This window comes from Haliotis cracherodii, unplaced genomic scaffold (assembly GCF_022045235.1).
Source record: "Haliotis cracherodii isolate W230 unplaced genomic scaffold, xgHalCrac1.p SCAF_3, whole genome shotgun sequence".
NCBI classification, from domain to species: domain Eukaryota; kingdom Metazoa; phylum Mollusca; class Gastropoda; order Lepetellida; family Haliotidae; genus Haliotis; species Haliotis cracherodii.
This window is the reverse complement of record NW_027266286.1, coordinates 20,965,377-20,989,204: the sequence shown is the minus strand read 5'-3', so window position 1 is coordinate 20,989,204 and position 23,828 is coordinate 20,965,377. Positions and strand designations below refer to the sequence as shown.

At 40.3% G+C, this 23,828-nt stretch overlaps 1 protein-coding gene across 1 annotated transcript in view; it reads left to right on the top strand.

Annotated features, from left to right (window-relative positions):
- Window positions 1–23,828, top strand: part of LOC139474371 (cleavage stimulation factor subunit 3-like) — a 57,601-nt gene that overhangs the window by 5,447 nt on the left and 28,326 nt on the right. The window contains exons 2-3 of the mRNA XM_071257357.1: window positions 80–181; window positions 1,435–1,530. Of these exons, the coding sequence (XP_071113458.1) occupies window positions 80–181; window positions 1,435–1,530 (198 nt within the window). The remainder of the gene's footprint in view (window positions 1–79; window positions 182–1,434; window positions 1,531–23,828) is intronic.

The window sequence follows — 23,828 nt, the reverse complement described above, 5'->3', positions numbered from 1 at the left end:
TTAGCCTGGTAAGGACACCTAGTTTTAAAATCCTGGATAAATCAGTGTGTGGTTATTTTAATTGGCGTTGATGTTTCAGGAGCAAGGCTACATTGCCGACAAGATCGTGAAGGCAGAGCGGAGGATCAAAGCCTACCCATCAGATACTGAGGCCTGGAGTATTCTCATCAGAGATGCGCAGGTACAGCATGTTAACAAGTTTCATAGCATTTGCTCGTCACACTGAAGGCCTTGGTTAAATTCCTTACAAGTCAATTTCTGGTGTCGCTCTTCCTGACTTTAGACCCGTGAAGATTCCGGGGTAGAATAGGTCTTCAGCAACCCATGCTTGCCGTAAACGGTGACTATGCTTGTCGTAAAAGGCGACTAATGGGATCAGGTGGTCAGGCTCGCTGACTTGGTTGATGCATGTCATCGATCCCAACTGCGCGGATCGATGCTCATGATGTCAATCACTTGATTGTGTGGTCCAGACTCGATTATTTAAAGACCGCCCTTATATAGCTGGAATATTGCTGAGTGGGGTGTTAAACAAAAAAACCAACCAACCAACGTCCTGACTTTACTTGAATATTTCTAAAGGCAACTCATGAGTGACTTGTGTTGAGGGGAGCAAGGTGGCACAGTGCTTGTTGGTCTCTCACATATGAGTACACCAGTACAGTCTGCTGTATAGCTGTAATGTTATTAAACACAGACTATATGATTGATTGGAATAGAATTGTGATGGAATGCATATACAAGTATCAACATTGCATCCATGTAGGAGTATCTTTTCCCGAACTTTCAGGTTTGAAATGAAAACGTAAAACACCAAAGAACCACATGTTTTTCACATTTTTTAACAGTTGCTTCTTGGTTAGAATTGGTCTTCATCAACCCCTGCTTGTAGTAAAGAAGGGGCAACTAACGGGATCGGGTGGTCAGGCTCGCTGACTTGCTTCATGCATGTCATTGTATCCCAATTGATGCTCATAATGCTAATCACTGGATTGTCTTGTCCAGACATATAGCTGGAATATTGCTGGTGCAATATTTACAAACAAACAGTTGCCAACCATGAGTTTAAATTCATGAGAACCTATGTATTGTTTTTAAAGTTTTAGACAACTTTTAGAAATGCAGCATAACCCCTTTAATTACAATGTTGACATACCTGAAAAGCTTGTCTTGGTTTCCAAATTTCCAGATTAATGAATAACACATACATTATTAATAATGACCTTACATGTAGATGGACATTCCTAGCAGTCAGCATCCTAAAGATGCCACCATCTTCAATTCTGTACTATTCAGATTGGAAATGTAAAACCATCTTTTAACTGCATGAACCATCATACATGTATTTGAAATTATCATATTCATATGAATATCAATAAATGACTTTCAACACATAAGCAATAGATTCATTCAATTTCTTGTTTATTATTTTAGATGAAAAAGATTGAAGATGCGAGGGTTGTCTACGAACGTCTGGTGGAACAGTTTCCAAATGCTGGGAAGTACTGGAAAATCTATATAGAGCAAGAGGTTATTAAGTTTATACCTTATAATTATTGTGATACAGTAGATACAAGGACATTATCCTCAAGGCAGACATTTCCGAGGCTATTTTCTCACATAAGCGTTTCAGATTACTTAGAATACTTCAGTGTGAAGTGACCCATTACTTATGAAAACAAGGGCCATTACAATCATATTTAATTAAAATTAGATATTTTACTCTGATATGATACCCCTGAAGATATGACAACCTTTCCATAACTTATCAGCCAATCGGTGTCAAGGCTTCTAAATTCTCGGTCAGGGTCAACCAAGCATTCAGAGGAAGACCAACTTGAACAGCCTGTCTGTATTAGAGGTTGTGCTGTGGTATCCGCACCCAATATGGAGTACCATCGATGGACTGTTTGTGTTCTAGGGGTTTAATTTTTAAAATCAAATGTTTTTGAATCATGGCAGTAAAGAAACTAGACTGGCTCAAGGACCCACACTTCCTTCCTAAGATTGAGCTTTCTAGTTGCCACTTTCGAGGGAGGGTTGTCGGATGTTCAGTCAGAATGGCCTTTATCATGTGTTGTAAAAGATCTGATTTTGACGAGATTGATGGCAGTCTAGACATGCAAACGCAAAGAACTTTTCTTGAATTTCGTACCCTGTTGTTTTGGAATATGTCCTTGTATATCTGAAACATAAATGATTATTGGAAGTGTGTACCAGATGTGGCTTCATTTCTGGCCATGTGATTATGACTTGTGTGCAGGCCATGTCTTCATGGAGTGCTGTTGGAGGAAATTCCATTGCATGAAAATGATCATTTATGTCTTGTGTATGATGCCGAGTCTTGAGTTCAGGAAAGTATGCTTTTTGTGCACTGTTTCATGCTTAGGTTACCATGGTTACTTTATCGAGTTTGTCTTGTGGGTTTATTTCTCTTTTTGAGAATTTTGCATAAAACCACTTCAAACTGACATGGCCTTTGACTTTTCACTGTGTTGTTTCAATTTTTTCTGCGTTGTGTGAATGAGACGTGAAAGTGGTGACAGTTTACATGCTACGTTAACATCATCTGTCCTATTATATGCATACACAATACCCACCACTCCCAGTACCCAGTGCCTGACACTTGGTTGGCTTGGCATTCGATGTCTACACATGCAAGTCTGGATTACTGTTGAGTGTCTACACGTTAGAGATTATCGTACGAGCAAGTGTCATACTGATTTTACGAAACAGGTGTCAAAATTCTTGTATTCACAGTGCGAGAGCAAGGGTAATACATAAATACACACATGAGTTTTGTAAAATCAGCATGACACACAAGCAGAGCTAATAATTTCTTTATGACCCATTATCTCTTAATACTTATGAGCTCCCCTTTAGAAAAATACACTTATAACAACCACTGTTTTGGATCACAATTGTCAAATGCCGTGAACAATGCCGTCCGGGTGATGTACACACAATGCTGATGTGTGTGAAGTGATATTTGCACCAGTGCACAACGGTTTTTATGAACTGGGTTATTTCTAAATCATGGGTAATACGTGTAATTATCTCTAACAAAAACAAAAATACTATTATTTGATACAGTGTCACAATCGTCCAGTCACATTGTATCAAATATTTGTATTTTTGTTGGCAATTCCATTAATGTGTTGACACTCGAAAGTAATCCAGTCTTATGTAGACATCCTCACACTATTCATTAGGAGTATTCCATTGAATTATTTTTATGCCTTTTTCTTTCTCTTGGCTGTCTAAACTGTACAGAAGACTGACCACTGCATGATGAAACTCCTGCAGGATATGATGTACAGCTCATTTACCTTCAGACTTCTTTTGGTAAAAATCACTGTTGGTGAGAAGTTAAATATTTTTTGCTCTCTCCTTCATACTATACCATTATCCTTTTATTCATACAAATCTTCAATGAAAACTTTTTGTTTTTTTAAGATAGAAGTCAGATGGACATGTTTTGTCTGTTGACTATTTTCATAATTGGAATGAAATTTACAATTTTGTTTACACTTTTGTTTTGAAGTAAGTTAGCATAGGCAGAATAAAACAGCGCTTTTCAGATTGAGACACATTATGACATAACAGCTTGTCACAACACACTGATCGGGTTAATATGCCACTGGATATGATGAAGTACTGATTCATCATTCCCTTGTCACACCAAAGACCCAGGTTCGATTCCCGACATGGGTACAATGTGTGAAGCCCATTTCTGGTGATCCCCGCTGTGATATTGCTGGAATATTGCTAAAAGCGGCGTAAAACCATACTCACTCACTCACTCACTCATCATTCGTTGAAGTATATGCTAATATAAACACCTTCAGGTAGGGCCGATTTAAGACTAATGTGGAGAAAATTGTTTAGAGTGCATGAAAATGATTAGGGATTTAAGAAAGAACTGATTGTGTTTGAGTTATGGTACTTTCATTTGAGACAGATAATTCTTGATGGGGTTTAAGGCAAATAAGGATACAGGTTACGGGTTGCTAAACACTCAGTGAAAACACATCAAGGTAAGTAAGTGTAAGTAAGTGTGAATGTGTTTGGGAGAGAAAGGTGTTGACCTTGTCATGTTTAATGAAGTTCCCTTTCAGGCTTAATGTTCTTTGTTGAAATGTTATTGCCTTTTTTTTAAATTTTGTTATTTCATGTGTTCGAAAAGTCATACTTTCTTGTAGTTAACTTTATTTCAGATTGTTTCTTGCAGACTGACAAAATCTTCCATAAAAAGATATTGTGTAGTTAATCATTTGAGCGTATATTTCAAGATGATCACTACTTCGGGACATGGTAGGATTTGGATATTACCATGCCGATAATTTTATAACAGGACATGGTGAATAATAATATTATTTCACTACATGTACTAGTATCAGATATTGTACCAAGGTCTTCAGATTGTGGTAATGTTGGCGATGAAATAAACATTACCAACTTAAAAGCTTATCTTACTTATCTTTAGCCTTGTGTTTATTTACTCTATACAAATGTGGAGGGTTTATCTGTTTTATGAGGCTACATGATGCACTTATAAGGCTGAAGATAATCCTGAAGCATGCCTTAACATGGCTCCCTCTTACTCTGCGTACATGGAAATTGGTATAATCTTAAGCAGCCAGGAGTCTCTGGGCCTGGGCCCTCATACATATTTCTTGCTATTACTTTTGTGAGTTGGCGGGGTTATGGGTGGCCCATTCATCTAAGGCACCGCAAGTCGCTATTCAGAGTTGCGTCCCTTGGGCACTCCAGAAACCCATGAATATGGGTTCGGATCCCTGTTCGCCCCGATTATTTTTCCAGGTTTGTCAGCACTGTAAGCTTGCTCATGGGTTTCACCAAAGTGGTAAATGTCTGAGACCTGTATCACTTTTGTCCCTCATTAAGCCGACATGCCGTGATATTACTGGAATACATGTATGTTCAAAGTGGCGTAAACCCAACTCGCTCGCTCACTGACTTTTGTGAGTCCATTTAGATGTGGTAAGAAATGTTTTCTTGAAAGCCCCAAAAGGAGGCTAAAATTGTCCAGAAGTTTCCATGCACTACACAAGTGGGAACCATGCTTCAGTCTTCATTCAACAAGACAACAAATGCCAGATTGAGTTCTAACTGTAACAAATCGAAAACTCTTGTAAACTTGTCATTTAATTTAGTTTCTATTCTAATTCTATATTGTTATATACTGGCACAGGAGGGTATAGTGTTACATACTGGCACAGGAGGGTATATTGTTACATACTGGGACAGGAGGGTATAGTGTTACATACTGAGACAGGAGACTATAGTGTTACACACTAGCACAGGGGGTATATTGTTACATCCTGCACAGGAGAGTATAGTGTTACATACTGGCACAGAAGGGTATGGTGTTAAATACTGGCACTGGAGGGTATATTACATACTGGGACAGGAGGTTATGGTGTTTAATACCGGCACAGGAGGGTATATTACATACTGGCACAAGGGGGTATAGTGTTACATACTGACACAGAAGGGTATGGTGTTAAATACTGGCACAGGAGGGTATATTACATACTGGGACAGGAGGTTATGGTGTTTAATACCGGCACAGGAGGGTATATTACATACTGGCACAAGGGGGTATAGTGTTACATACTGGCACAGGAAGGTATAGTGTTACACACTGGCACTGGAGGTTATATTGTTACATACTGGCACAGAAGGGTATAGTGTTACACGCTGGCACAAGGGGGTTATATTGTTACATACTGGCACAGGAGGATATACTGTTGCACACTGGCACAGGAGAGGGTATTGTTACATACTGGCACAGGGGGGTGTATTGTTACATACTGGGACATGGGGAGTTATTATTGCATACTGTCACAGGAGGGTATGTTATTACATACTGGCACAGCAGGATATATTCTTTAATACTAGTACAGGAGGGAATATAACATACTGGCACAGGAGGGTATAGTGTTACACACTGGCACAGAAGGTTATGACGTTAAATACTGGCACAGGAGGGTATATTGTTACACACTGGCACAGAAGGTTATGGTGTTAAATACTGGCACAAGGGGGTATATTACATACTGGGACAGGAGGTTATGGTGTTTAATACCGGCACAGGAGGGTATATTACATACTGGCACAAGGGGGTATAGTGCTACATACTGGCACAGGAAGGTATAGTGTTACAAACTGGCACTGGAGGTTATATTGTTACATACTGGCACAGAAGGGTATAGTGTTACACACTGGCACAAGGGGGTTATATTGTTACATACTGGCACAGGAGGATATGCTGTTGCACACTGGCACAGGAGAGGGTATCGTTACATACTGGCACAGGGGGGTGTATTGTTACATACTGGGACATAGGGAGTTATTATTGCATACTGTCACAGGAGGGTATATTATTACATACTGGCACAGAAGGTTATGACGTTAAATACTGGCACAGGAGGGTATAGTGTTACACACTGGCACAGAAGGTTATGGTGTTAAATACTGGCACAGGAGGGTATATTACATACTGGGACAGGAGGGTATAGTGTTACACCCTGGCACAGAAGGTTATGGTGTTAAATACTGGCACAAGGGGGTATATTACATACTGGGACAGGAGGTTATGGTGTTTAATACCGGCACAGGAGCGTATATTACATACTGGCACAAGGGGGTATAGTGTCACATACTGGCACAGGAAGGTATAGTGTTACTAAATGGCACAAGGGGGTTATATTGTTACATACTGGCACAGGAGGATATATTGTTACATACTGGCACAGCAGGATATATTGTTATATATTGACACAGGTGTATACTGTTGCATATTGGCACGGGGGGGGGGGGGGGTATATTGTTACATCCTCATACATGTATATAGTTGCCGTCATATAGCTGGAATATTGCTGTGTGCGACGTTTAACAACAAACAAAACATGTATATAGTTACTGCAGGGAACAGTTTCATTCTGTTTTACCACCTGCACTAGGTGCAGCCAACTGAATCAGGCTGCAGCACCAGAATATGAGCTGCACAATGTTATGAACTGGTGATGTACAACACTGTGACGCCATGAAACGCCAAAGATTGTGTACATCGTGTGGTCCTTGTAACTGATTTATGGGCATGAGAACAGACTTGTTCAAGTTTTTCACTCCCGGTAATTGATTTTCACCTGATACACACAATAGGAGTAGACTATATTAACGGGAAAGTTATACACAAAAAACTGCTGCCATATGTTGGGTATGTTGATACATATTGGCAACATAATTCATAGATCAGTGGGTATGTTGATACATATTGGCAACAATTCATAGATCAGTGGGTATGTTGATACATATTGGCAACATAATTCATAGGTCAGTGGGTGTGTTGATACATATTGGCAACATAATTCATAGATCAGTGGGTATGTTGATACATATTGGCAACATAATTCATAGATCAGTGGGTATGTTGATAAATATTGGCAACACAATTCATAGATCAGTGGGTATTTTAATGCATACTCGGAACATATTTCATAGATCAGAGGGTATGTTTATGCATATTGGCAACATAATTCATAGGTCAGTGGGTGTGTTGATACATATTGGCACATAATTCATATATCAGTGGGCATGTTGATAAATATGGGCAACATAATTCATAGATCAGTGGGTATTTTAATGCATACTCGTAACATATTTCATAGATCAGTGGGTATGTTTATGCATATTGGCAACAATTCATAGATCAGTGGGTGTGTTGATACATATTGGCACATAATTCATTTATCAGTGGGAATGTTGATACATATTGGCAACATAATTCATAGATCAGTGGGTATGTTGATACATATTGGCAACATAATTCATGGATCAGTGTGTATGTTGATACATATTGGCAACATAATTCATAAATCAGTGGGCATGTTTATGCATATCAGCAACATAATTCATAGATCAGTGGGTATGTTTATGCATATTGGCAACATAATTCATAGATCAGTGGGTATGTTGGTAAATGTTGACAATGACCGAATTGATGGATGGGTATGTTGATTCGTATTGGCGACATAATTCATAGATCAGTAGGTATGTATATGCATATTGGCAACATAATTCATAGATCAGTGGGTATGTTGGTAAATGTTGACAATGACCGAATTAATGGATGGGTATGTTGATTTGTATTGGCGACATACTTCATAGATCAGTGGGTATGTTGATACATATTGGCAACATAATTCATAGATCAGTGGGTATGTTGATACATATTGGCAACATAATTCATAGATCAGTGGGTATGTTGATACACATTAACAATAACCTTATAGATGGATGAGCATATTTATACACAATAACAAGAATGTCATAGGGTGGGTATATTTATACATATTTACAATAAGCTCAGATTGGTGGGTATATATATACATATTGACAATAAGCTCAGATTGGTTGGTATATTTATACATATATACAATAAGCTCATAGATGGGTGGGTATATTTATCTACATTGACAATAAGCTCATAGATGGGTGGGTATTTTTATACACATTGACAATAAGCTCATAGATGGGTGGGTATATTTATCTACATTGACAATAAGCTCATAGATGGGTGGGTATTTTTATACACATTGACAATAAGCTCATAGATGGGTGAGTATTTTTATACACATTGACAATAAGCTCATAGATGGGTGGGTATATTTATCTACATTGACAATAAGCTCATAGATGGGTGGGTATATTTATACACATTGACAATAAGCTCATGGATGGGTGGGTATATTTAATATACATTGACAATAATCTCATAGATGGGTGGGTATATTTAATATACATTGACGGTAAGCTCATAGATGGGTGGGTATATTTATACACATTGACAATAAGCTCATAGATGGGTGGGTATATTTTTATACATTGACAATAAGCTCATGGATGGGTGGGTATATTTATACACATTGACAATAATCTCATAGATGGGTGGGTATATTTAATATACATTGACGGTAAGCTCATAGATGGGTGGGTATATTTATTCACATTGACAATTAGCTCATAGATTGGTGGGGCGGTTGGGTAGCCTTGTGGTTAAAGCGTTTGCTCGTCACGCCGAAGACTCGGGTTCGATTCCCGACATGGGTACAATGTGTGAAGCCCATTTCTGGTTTCCCCCTGCCGTGATATTGCTGGAATATTGCTAAAAGCGGCGTAAAACCGTACTCACTCACTCATAGATTGGTGGGTCTATTTATACATATTGACAATAAGCTCATAGATGGGTGGGTATATTTATTCATATTGACAACTAACTCATAGATGGGTAGGTATATTTATACATATTGACAAACTGATTCATGGATGGGTATATTTATACACATTGACAATAAGCTCATAGATGGGTGGGTATATTTATTCACATTGACAATTAGCTCATAGATGGGTGGGTATATTTATTCACATTGACAATTAGCTCATAGATGGGTGGGTATATTCATTCATATTGACAACTAGCGCATAGATGGGTGGGTATAGTTATTCATATTGACAACTAGCTCATAGATGGGTGGGTATATTATTATCCCCCCGGCATATAATGCCGGGGGATATAGCGATCAGCCAGTCTGTCTGTCCGTCCGTTTGTCCGTCCGTAATCATTTCCTTTTCCGGGGCAGAATTCAAAAACCATTCAGTGTATTTGATCGAAACTTGGCAAATCTATCAGGCACATACTGAAGTGGTGCCTTTTGATATTTTGGGTTTTTTCTAATTTTTATTTTTTACAATTTTTATGGAAAGAAGTTGGACCTAGACTCCATTGGGGAACGGGTTCGTTTCCGGGCCAGAATTCGAAAACCATTCAGTGGGTAAACAATGTATGCTTCTAAAAGAACATTCTGTTGACTCATTACATACAGAATTGCACATTTAGTAGTGGTTACTTTACAGACAGCTGCCGGGGGGATATGTCATCTTTCTGATGACTCTTGTACATATTGGCAATAAGCTCATAGATGGGTGGGTATATTTTTATACATTGACGGTAAGCTCATAGATGGGTGGGTATATTTATACACATTGATGATAAGCTCATAGATGGACGGGTATATTTTTATACATTGACGGTAAGCTCATAGATGGGTGTGTATATTTATACACATTGATGATAAGCTCATATACTAAAAGCCATTGAAAACGCAATTCAAGGTTCAGATGGTGCGTATTTTAGTACAGTGAAAGTAAAATGAAACCAACACTAATGACAAACATAACCCTCACATGAAAATGTTAACAATAAGGTCCGTAAAAACACGCCCGTGGATGAACAAAGGAAAGTTAACTGAGGATCAGTAGTATGCTCTGATGCATGCCTGTAGTTGCCGAGGCTTGGACTGACACAGACGCCTCAGGAAACATTGTGGGATGTTTTGCCAGTGATGTTGTAGGGATTGTGTCAGCTCCGCCACTGTCTGAGGTGGTTGCTGTTGAGTTCAAACCCTCCGTCCAAGCTCGTCCCACAAGTGTTCAACTGGATTCATGTCAGGTGACATGTCAGACCCGTTCATCACTCGGATGTTGTTCCTGGTCAGAAAGTCTCCTGTGAACCTTGCAGTGTGTGCACGTGCATTGTCATGCTGGAAGACAAGCTGATGTCGGGCGCCATGTTGAGCCAGTAATGGCAATAGTGCTGGACGAAGGGTAATGTTCACATAACCTGGGGCATTGAGGTTGCCTTGGATAACCACCAACTGTGACCGGAAACGAGCATTGATGACACCCTATACCATTACATCGCCTCCTCCAAAGGGACCTGTGTCTGAAACACAGTTGTCAGCAAAGTGTTCTTCCCTACGTTGATAGATACTGCGACGTCCATCCGGAAAACGTTTTTAACGCGACTTGTCTGAGGAGACATATGCCTAAAGTGTATTCTGCAGATCGCTCCCAATAGCTGCCCATCGCTGTCTGGCAATCCTGTGTCAGTGTAGCAGGGTCTGATGAGGATGGCACTGTATGCCAAATGCAGCCAGGTGCCTTCTGATGTTTTGGGGGCTGATGCAGCATTGACTGGTCCCAAAGTCGTCCTGGCTGTATCTACGGGGGCGGTCTGGTAGCCTAGTGGTTAAAGCGTTCGCTGGTCACGCCGAAGACCTGGGTTCAATTGCTGACATGGGTAAAATGTGTGAAGCCCATTTCTGGCGCCCCCTGCCATGAATTTGCTGGAATATTGCTAAAAGCGGCATAAAACCATACTCTCTCTCTCACTGTATCTATGGCTGCTTGGAATCTGTTCTGATGAATGTACAAAAGATGGATGTGATGGTCCAGCCGAGGTGTCGTCACAGGTGCTGCACCACGTCTCAGACGATCACCAGCTGTCCACGTTGTGTTGAAACGATGCCACAGTCAAGTTGTTGTGCATGGATGGACGTTAAAACGTCTGGCATCAGTCACTTGAGTTGCCCCTTCTTGCTCTCTTGGTTCCTGCTGGCTTGGTCGAGTCTTGGCATATTGAACAAGTGACACATGACCATTTTCTTGTGTGCTTGGAAAGGACTGGGGATCTGGCTTTTCGCATGCAGCATGTGGCCATGTTTCTGTGCAGTGTTCACAGTTGCGTTTTTCACTTTCAGACTCATTGCTCCAAGATGGTCTGAGTTTCGAACCCGAACTGTCACAGGGGGACACATATCCCTCACAGCACTTTCATTATATTTAAAAAAGTTTTTGGCAATTACCCTTTTCACAAGTGCACTCTTCAGAAACAATCGCGTTTTCAATGGCTTTGAGTGTAGATGGGTGGGTGTATTTATACACATTAAAATAAGCTTACAGATGGGTTGTGATAGTTGTACACAATGACAATAACCCCATAAACTTCAACATTGCGGTGTCTGACAGGCTAGTGGTTAAAGCATTTGCTCATTTTGCCTAAGACCCAGGTTCAATTCCCGACATGAGTACAATGTGTAAAGCCCATTTCTGGTGTTCCCACCGTGATATTTCTTGAATATTGCTGAAAGCGGTGTAAAACCAAAGCTAGCTCACTCGCTCACTCACTCACTCACTCACTCACTCACTCACTCACTCACGCACGCACGCACGCTCGCTCGCTCGCTCGCTCACTCACTCACAATCCCACCCACCCCATCACTCACTCACTCACTCACAATCCCACCCACCCCATCACTCACTCACTCACTCACTCACTCACTCACAATCCCACCTACCCCATCACTCACTCACTCACTCACTCACAATCCCACCTACCCCATCACTCACTCACTCACTCACTCACAATCCCACCCACCCCATCACTCACTCACTCACTCACAATCCCACCCACCCCATCACTCACTCACTCACTCACAATCCCACCTACCCCATCACTCACTCACTCACTCACTCACTCACTCACAATCCCACCCACCCCATCACTCACTCACTCACTCACAATCCCACCCACCCCATCACTCACTCACTCACTCACAATCCCACCCACCCCATCACTCACTCACTCACTCACAATCCCACCCACCCCATCACTCACTCACTCACTCACAATCCCACCTACCCCATCACTCACTCACTCACTCACTCACTCACTCACAATCCCACCCACCCCATCACTCACTCACTCACTCACCCACCTACCTAAAAACACATTGATGAACCCTGTATGAAGATATCTATACTATTGAGGTTTTGAACTATAAATGGTGTGTTTTGTAGACAGACACTATTATTTAATTGACAAAGATTATTCAATATACCCTAACAATAACAGACTGAGTGGGATATCATAATATACAATATATGATTGACATTGATGTACATATGATATATATCCTGACATTGAAAGGGATATACGATCAATAAATCATGACGCCTTGACAGTGATATTGATGAAATATATCCTTCACATTTTGACAGATTTATATATGCAATATATATTGACAAATTGAGAGGATATATTCGTTTAACTTGAAAATCAGAATCTTTACACACATGAATAAACATGTAAACACTCACACAAGTAATATCAATTCGTTTTAATGTTCAAATTTCATTTGTCACCATAGATATTTCTTGAATGAAAATCGAATAACGTGTTAGAGGGGGAAACACATATATATTACTAATTAGACATAATAAATATATAAACAATATTTGTTACAAATCAAATCTAACATAAAGGGTCCCAAAATGTAGACAGCGTTAAAGAGCATCTAATTTTTTTAAATCTCTGGGAAAGCATCCCCCCAAATCACCCCAAGCACATCATCGTAAATTTTATTTTGCTTACAGTGAAAATTAGCGAAGTTGTGCCCATGTTAGTATCATGCATATTGAGATTAAGTATACTACTCAAAAGAAGTTGAGGATCACGTGATTCTTTCATATTACAATAGTTAATCTCTCATGCCATGACAGATTAAAATTACCAATATGAAAGAATCGGGTGATTCTTAACTTTTTTTAGTAGTATATAAGCTCACAGTTCATTTCTTATACAAAATGGGGACATGGGTGGCCTAGTTGTCTGAGGCGCCGCGATTCACTGTGCAGTGTTGCGTCCCTTGGGCACGCCAGAAACCTATGATTGTGGGTTCACATCCCGGTTCACCCCGATTATGGTTCTAGGTTTGTCAGCACCATACCCGTGCTCGTGGGTTTCACCGAAGTGGTAAACGTCTGAGACCTGCATCACTTCGGGCTTTCCTCCCACATTAAGCTGACATGCCGTGATATAGCTGGAACAGTGTTAAGAGCGGTGTTAAACCCAACTCACTCAATCACTCTTATAGAAAATAAATGAAAAGCATATTTTGCAATGTTCAAATTCATCTCATCATTATGCATACCATAATGTCATGCTTTGAAAATATGTTTAAATTTTCATAGTAAGTATTTACTTCTTATTTGAGAGTACAGAGGACATCTGAAGATTATGTGCACTTCATTTTCAAGAACATTAACATAGTGGAAATAGAAAATCATCTTCATTATCCGAAAAATTATTTTTCTTATGTATTTCTGGACACTAATGTTATAAACCAGTTCTAAGTTTTAACAATGCAGTTCTATACTTAGAAATACTGATATTAACAATATAGTTCTTTCATCAAACACTTGATTTCAATTGAGTATAATATCCCACAGAGGGGTTTGAGACCATTGAGGAGAGCCAGTTTTGAACATTACAATCTCTTAACTTGATGTTAAATCTGAGTTACCAACACTTGGGCCAAATCCATATTTGACTTGGAGATTCTTCATATTGGTCTCCTAATTTGGGTACCTTCTGTCACATGTATTTCTCATCATTATACAACGATGAAATGGGTATCTATCATCATTCATATTTAATAACCTTAACCAATATTTAATACATTTTACATAATAAATAGAACTTAAAGCAAGTTTCCCACATTCCCCATAGGTGGCCGCATTTGGAAATCTATACCCCACCCCTATTTAAAATTTACAAAATTTCTTATAAATACATTCAATACTTTCTTTAGAAACAAATCCTCATATTTCGCTTCCATATATTAAACTAGGGATTATTTTCCTACCAAATATTGGTGGGAATTTATATATGGTTGGATGAAGTCTCTTATCAGTATTATGGATCTTACAGTGAAAAGGGCTATATTAGCATGTTCCAAGAAAATCTTACACACTTTTGTCCAAAATAATTTCGAGGTAACCATTAATCCCCAATATTTATAGCTACTAATTAACTACTTCTAGTTCCCCACTATTCAATGACCATCTTTCATAACTAGAGAGGGGCCTGCCATTTAAAAAAAAAAAAATCTTGGTTTGGGTTTTTAGTATTACTTCCAGACCCAATATATCACAATAATCCTGTTATGCATTTTATCTGTTCTGTAATTTTATCTGAAATAATGAGATCATCGGCAAAAAGCAGAGCAATAATATTGAACATTTCCTCTGAAATATGAATTCCATCTTCAAAAAGTTCATTAATACGTGGGCTCATAATGCGCCCTTGTTTTACTCCACTAAGTTAGGTCAATTATGCTGAAAGATTCCCTGCCTGATTACATAATACTGTTGACCTAACTACTGCTTACATATTTTCGATAATTTGAAAAATGTTACCATGGATACCATCATTCAGTAACACATACAATACTTTTTGTCTGTTTTCAAGATCAAATAGCTTTTTGAAATGCATAAAGGCAAACTACACCTTTCCTTTCCTTTTTTGTAATATATTGATGTGCACTATTGATTGTAATACAATGCTGTCAATTGAAGGGTGATCCTTCTTAGAGCCGCCTTGGTATTCACCAATTATTGTGTGCGTTTCAGTATACAAATACAATCTGCTGTTCTAACAAAATATACGTACAATATATAACACACAACAAATTGAGGGGATATAGATACAATATATCTTGACAGATTGAGAGGGATGCAGATACAATATATCTTGACAAAGTTAGTGGGATATAGATACAATATATCTTGACAAAGTTAGAGGGACATAGATACAATATATCCTGACAAAGTTAGAGGGACATACATACAATATATCCTGACAAAGTTAGAGGGACATAGATACAATATATCCTGACAAAGTTAGAGGGACATACATACAATATATCCTGACAAAGTTAGAGGGACATAGATACAATATATCCTGACAAAGTTAGAGGGATATAGATACAATATATCCTGACAAAGTTAGAGGGACATAGATACAATATATCCTGACAAAGTTAGAGGGATATAGATACAATATATCCTGACAAAGTTAGAGGGACATAGATACAATATATCCTGACAAAGTTAGAGGGATATAGATACAATATATCCTGACAAAGTTAGAGGGACATAGATACAATATATCCTGACAAAGTTAGAGGGATATAGATAAAAGGTATCCTGACAAAGTTAGAGGGATATAGATACAAGGTATCCTGACAAAGTTAGAGGGATATAGATACAAGGTATCCTGACAAAGTTAGAGGGACATAGATACAATATATCCTGACAAAGTTAGAGGGATATAGATACAATATATCCTGACAAAGTTAGAGGGATATAGATACAAGGTATCCTGACAAAGTTAGAGGGACATAGATACAATATATCTTGACAAAGTTAGAGGGACATAGATACAATATATCCTGACAAAGTTAGAGGGATATAGATACAAGGTATCTTGACACACTGAGCGGGATATATGTAGGTTAAAGAACAGGTTTGCTTTACCGGGAAGGTGTGCAGCTGACCATGACTGTGAACAGAGGCTTCCTTGTGTGGGTGTGAACGGAGGGGCAGCTTGTGCGATCAAGAATGTAATTTTCAAGGAAATTACCTCCCACATGACCATTTGTGGAGCCAGCCTCTTAACGGCTTCTCTTCCCCCCCCCCCCCCCCCCCCCAATTATTTTCAGCCTTTGAAGTTGATAGACAGGACAAGTGCAAATACACCTTATTTACGCGCTGCTTTAAATGTTACAATCTATCCAATTCTGCAAAGTTGTATATGCCCATGAGACTTGCACTCTAAGGTGGCTAGAGGCAAAAGACTTTCTGAGGCTAAAGACTTTGTTTTTTAATTTTAACTGCTTTGGGCCCTTGTTTCATAAACCAGAAATCATGGAAACGAGAGGAAGTGATGTAGTTACAGCTGAAGCGCACATCATGTTTAGTAGTGATCCCAGCAGTTGTTTGTTTGTTAGTTGTCACCGTGCCTGGTGCTCAGCATTATGGGGCTAAAACAAGGACTGGTCGACTCAGGTCATAAGACCTGAAGTGCATATATACTTCTGTTATGAATACACAATGCCATTTAGAAAGTGGTCAAATGTAACTAATGTTATATTTGGGATAACACTTTCTTAGTAAAGTACAGATTCTAGTACTTTTTTGGGTTGAGTCCCGTGCGGGATTCCAACCCACACCTGCCAGGGTGAGGCACCTAATCGCCAGCACACAAAGTCAGCGATCTAACCCACTCAGCCACCGAGCCTTCCACAAAAATAAAAGTCCGACAACTGGTAGTCTAGATCACGTAGCTTTCGGCCATGGGAGCCGTGCCAGTTTACACTTGTCAGGGGGGTACTCAAAGTACGTGAACTAGACTACCAGTTGTCGGACTTTCATTTTTGTGGAAGGCTCTGGAGTTATCTCATTTTGAGGTAAGAGCAGGGAGGATACAAAGGGGATCAGCTAGGGGTGGGGGGATTTGTAGTAGAGGATAAGTCATAACAAAATAGTTTAGCCTCAAGTTTTACACACGAAAATGGATCTTGCGTGTCCTGAATTAATGTGTTGGAAAAAGGTAACAACTTTTCTGCTCTATTCTGAGGGGGGCGGTCGAGTAGCCTAGTGGTTAAAACGTTCGATCGTCACGCCAAAGACCCGGGTTCGATTCCCGACATGGGTACAATGTGTGCAGCCCATTTCTGGTGTCCCCCACCGTAATATTGCTGGAATATTGCTAAAAGCGGGTAAAACCATACTCACTCACTCACTCTATTCTGAGGAGATTCCCTTGAACATGTTGAGTCAGCGACTGAGACTGGTATTCGAACAAACTTGCTGATATCCCTCATTCACTCTTTCACTGTCATTCACAGGTTTACCTGGCCTAGAGTCTTTACACCATTAAATGTCAATCATTGACTCACTTGTTCACTTTTATTAAGATGGAGCGGTGGGGTGGTGTAGTGGTTAAAGCGTTCGCTCATCACGTCGAAGACCTAGGTTTGATTCTCCACGTGTGGTGCCCATTTCTGTCTGTGACATTGCTTGAATTTTGCTAAAAGCGGCATAAAACCATACTCAATCACACACTTATATTAAGATTGTCCCCCATGAAAGACCTCAGTCAAAAAGACATTAACAGGGATAGTAGAAATTAACCTAGAAAGTCTACTAGCCTGAATAGTGATAACACATAAAAAAAAAAACCAACATGTTTGAAATTTTACTAGCCCATAGAATACCTCTAACATAAGCAAAACTGGCTAGTAGTTCTATCCCTGCATAGTCAGGGACTGCATAACAATCTCAACCGGTCTCAGGGAGGTTTACAAATAACAACTTAAGCATCCGCCCTAGTTTAGAGGCAAAACATCCATTTTGTACAGCCTGCCATGTAGGAAAAATACAACCCCTCCATTCTCGGTAACATAACCCCACACCCATTCTAGTTAACATACAACCCCTCCATTCTCGGTAACGTGCAAATCCCTCCATTCTCGGTAACATACAAATCCCTCCATTCTCGGTAACATACAAATCCCTCCATTCTCGGTAACATAACCCCACACCCATTCTAGTTAACATACAACCCCTCCATTCTCGGTAACGTGCAAATCCCTCCATTCTCGGTAACATACAAATCCCTACATTCTCGGTAACATAACCCCACACCCATTCTTGTTAACATACAACCCCTCCATTCTTGGTAACATACAAACCCCTCCATTCTCGGTAACATGCAAACCATCCTTTCTAGGTAACATACAGCCAATCCATTCCAGGTTACATAAACCCCCACCCATTCTTGGTAACATACAACCCCTCCATTCTAGGTAACATACAATCCCTCCATTATCTGTAACTTCTAGGTAAATTCAAACCATCCATCTGTCCTCAGTAATATGCAAACCATCCATCTATCAGTAGCGTGCAAACCATCCATCAAGCTGCAGCAACATGCAAACAATCCTTGTGTCCTTAGTAACATGCAAACAATCCATGTGTCCTTAGTAACATGCAAACCATCCTTGTGTCCTTAGTAACATGCAAACAATCCACCTGTCCTTAGTAAGACGCAAACCATCCAACTGTCCCTAGTAACCTGCAAACCATCCATCTGTCCTTAGTAACATGCAAACCATCCATCTGTTCTTAGTAACATGCAAACCATCCATCTGTTCTTAGTAACATGCAAACCATCCACCTGTCCTTAGTAACATGCAAACCATCCACCTGTCCTTAGTAACATGCAAACCATCCACCTGTCCTTAGTAACATGCAAACCATCCATCTGTCCTTAGTAACATGCAAACCATCCATCTAGCTGCAGCAACATGCAAACCATCCATCTGTCCCTAGTAGCATGCAAACCATCCATCTGTCCTTAGTAACATGCAAACCATCCACCTGTCCTTAGTAACATGCAAACCATCCATCTGTCCTTAGTAACATGCAAACCATCCATCTGTCTTCAGTAACATACAAACCATCCATCTGTCCCTAGTAACATGCAAACAATCCATCTGTCCTTAGTAACATGCAAACCATCCATGTCCTTAGTAACATGCAAACCATCCATGTCCTCAGTAATATGCAAACCATCCATCAAGCTGCAGCAACATGCAAACCATCCATCTGTCCTTAGTAGCATGCAAACCATCCACCTGTCCTTAGTAACATGCAAACCATCCATCTGTCCCTAGTAATATGCAAACCATCCATCTGTCCTTAGTAACATGCAAACCATCCATCTGTTCTTAGTAACATGCAAACCATCCATCTGTTCTTAGTAACATGCAAACCATCCACCTGTCCTTAGTAACATGCAAACCATCCACCTGTCCTTAGTAACATGCAAACCATCCATCTGTCCTTAGTAACATGCAAACCATCCATCTGTCCTTAGTAACATGCAAACCATCCATCTGTCCTTAGTAACATGCAAACCATCCATCTGTCCTTAGTAACATGCAAACCATCCATCTGTCCTTAGTAACAAGCAAACCATCCATCAAGCTGCAGCAACATGCAAACCATCCATCTGTCCTTAGTAACATGCAGACCATCCATCTGTCCTTAGTAACATGCAAACCATCCACCTGTCCTTAGTAACATGCAAACCATCCATCAAGCTGCAGCAACATGCAAACCATCCATCTGTCTTCAGTAACATACAAACCATCCATCTGTCCCTAGAAACATGCAAACAATCCATCTGTCCTTAGTAACATGCAAACCATCCATGTCCTCAGTAACATGCAAACCATCCATGTCCTCAGTAATATGCAAACCATCCATCAAGCTGCAGCAACATGCAAACCATCCATCTGTCCTTAGTAGCATGCAATCCATCCACCTGTCCTTAGTAACATGCAAACCATCCACCTGTCCTTAGTAACATGCAAACCATCCATCTGTCCTTAGTAACAAGCAAACCATCCATCAAGCTGCAGCAACATGCAAACCATCCATCTGTCCTTAGTAACATGCAAACCATCCATCTGTCCCTAGTAATATGCAAACCATCCATCTGTCCTTAGTAACATGCAAACCATCCATCTGTTCTTAGTAACATGCAAACCATCCATCTGTTCTTAGTTACATGCAAACCATCCACCTGTCCTTAGTAACATGCAAACCATCCACCTGTCCTTAGTAACATGCAAACCATCCATCTGTCCTTAGTAACATGCAAACCATCCATCAAGCTGCAGCAACATGCAAACCATCCATCTGTCCTTAGTGACATGCAGACCATCCATCTGTCCTTAGTAACATGCAGACCATCCATCTGTCCTTAGTAACATGCAAACCATCCACCTGTCCTTAGTAACATGCAAACCATCCACCTGTCCTTAGTAATATACAAACCATCCATCAAGCTGCAGCAACATGCAAACCATCCATCTGTCCTTAGTAACATGCAAACCATCCATCTGTCCCTAGTAATATGCAAACCATCCATCTGTCCTTAGTAACATGCAAACCATCCATCTGTCCTTAGTAACATGCAAACCATCCATCTGTCTTCAGTAACATACAAACCATCCATCTGTTGACATCCATCAATCCTGGGGAAGACGTCGTGCACACCTTCTTTTCTTGCTAACAACGCACCTACCCTGGGTCACATGTTAAGTATCCATCAAATATAGCTGACATGCATAGAAGCTATCCTTCTGAGCCATCTTTCAGAGGGTTCACGAACAAAGCCATCTTTCCACTGGTTCATGCAATCAAGACCTCCTCCATGGTCTAGTGGTAGAGCAACTGCCTGGAGAGCGGAAGGTACAGAGTTCGATCCCAGGCCTCATCATAACAAAAGACGTTAAAAGATGGTACTTGTTACCCTGTCTGGCCCCAATAAGGGGCTAAAACAAGGACTGTTTGGTTCGGAGTCAGTATGCTGTGTCTAAGAAGGGTATTCATGTTAAACTGTGGGAGTTGGCACTATAAATCAGCATCAGTCGGGACTAGCACGCACGCATGCACACACACGTCGCTATATAATTCCATTTCACCTCATCTCACACTTCACCAACATGCCGGCAAGCCATCTTTCCATGCAATCTCATTAAAATCAGATCTAAGTTTTCGCTACCGCTATACAAAGATCTGAGGACATCCCATTACGGGTCATGTCAGAACGACGTTTCGCGAATTTTGACCGACCAATGAAATGACTGACCAGAAATCAGTAGCCAATCAGAAGGCAGCTTTCTCCAGCTTTACGGCACTAGTTTCAAACTGGTGACTACACGTCGAAACATATTTTGACGTATTCTCAATTAAAAAAAATAAAACTGATAAGAAGAACATTCTGGAATCGTATATAGATGGATAGATTGTATGCTTTATAATCATAAAACCCGTAACTGTCGTTCGGAATACCCCGAATACAGCGCAATCTGATTGGTTGGATGAAAGGTCGTTTTGACGTGACCCTTAATGGGATGTCCTCAGATCTTTGTTTAGCATAGCGAGAACTAAGATCTGATTTTAATGATAACAGGTAAACCACCTTCCCGTGGCAAGAGAGTTAACTGACTATAAAGTCTAGTTTCCACCCTTGCCGAACTAGGCTGGTATTATGGAGTTATATTTTGACTGGACTAACGAGTCTATGCATAGTCCAATCAAAATCGTTCACCGAAATAGAAATCCGGTTCGTTAACTGTCGTGCAGATTACTGGTTTACTGGTACTAAGACAACAGGCCCATGTGCAACCAACCCATTAGAGGTACTAAGACAAACCCATATACAACTAACCCAGACCCGTGAAGATCTGGGGTAGAATAGGTCTTCAGCAACTCATGCTTGCGATAAAAGGTGACTATGTCGGAAGAGGCGACTAACGGGATCAGGTGGTCAGGCTCGCTGACTTGGTTGATGCATGTTGCTTGGATCGATGTTCATGATGTCAATCACTGGATTATCTGGTCCAGGCTCATTATTTACAGATCGCCGTCATACAGCTAGAATATTGCTGAGTGCGGCGTAAAACAACAAACAAATGAAACAAACTAATATGACCAACCCATGACATATACTAAGACAAGCCCATGTGCATCAAAGCCATTGCTGATATGAAAGGGGTGGAAGGGTAGCCTAGTGGTTTAAGCGTTCTCTCGTCACGCCGGGTTTGATTCCCGACATTCCCGACTTGGGTACAATGTGTGAAGCCCATTTCTTGTGTCCCCATCCCTTTCTGGAATATTGCCTAAAGCGGCTCACAAGCAAGCCCACATTTAACCAAGCCATTACTGATACGATGACAAGCCCATCTGCAATCAACCTATTACAGATACTAAGACAATAAGCCCACATGAAACCAACCCATACAGGTACTAAGACAAGCCCATGTGTAACCAACCCATTACAGATACTAAGACAACAAGCCCACATGAAACCAACCCATACAGGTACTAAGACAACAAGCCCATGTGCAACCAACCCATTACAGTTACTAAGACAAGCCCATGTGCAACCAACCCATTACAGATACTGAGACAAGTCCATGTGCAACCAACCCATTACAGATACTAAGACAACAAGCCCATGTGCAACCAACCCATTACAGATACTAAGACAAGCCCATGTGCAACAAACCCATTACAGATACTGAGACAAGTCCATGTGCAACCAACCCATTACAGATACTAAGACAAGCCCATGTGCAACAAACCCATTACAGATACTGAGACAAGCCCACATGCAACCAACCCATTAATGATACGAAGACAGGCCCATATGTAACCAACTAATAACAGATACTAATACAAGCCCATGTGCAACCAACTCGTAACAGATACTAAGACAGGCCCATGTGCAACCAACTCATTACTGATACTAAGACAAGCCCACATGTAACCAACTCATTACTGATAGTAAGACAGGCCCATGTGCAACCAACTCATTACTAATACTAAGACAGGCCCATGTGCAACCAACTCATTACTGATACTAAGAAAGGCCCATGTGCAACCAACTCATTACTGATACTAAGACAAGCCCACATGTAACCAACTCATTACTGATAGTAAGACAGGCCCATGTGCAACCAACTCATTACTAATACTAAGACAGGCCCATGTGCAACCAACTCATTACTGATACTAAGACAAGCCCACTTGTAACCAACTCATTACTGATACTAAGACAGGCCCATGTGCAACCAACTCATTACTGATACTAAGACAAGCCCATGTGCAACCAACTCATTACTGATACTAAGACAGGCCCATGAGTAACCAACTCATAACAGATACTGATACAAGCCCATGTGCAACCAACTCATTTTAGATACAAAGACAAGCCCATGTGCAACCAGCCCATTACAGATACTAAGACAACAAGCTCATGTGCAACCAACCCATCACAGATACTAAGAGAAGCCCATGTGCAACCAACTCATTAATGGTACTAAGACAAGCCCATGTGCAACCAACACATTACTGATACTAAGAAAGGCCCATGTGTAAACAACTCATTACTGATACTAAGACAGGCCTATGTGCAACCAGCTCATTACTAATACTAAGACAGGCCCATAAGCACCCAACCCATTACTGATACTAAGACA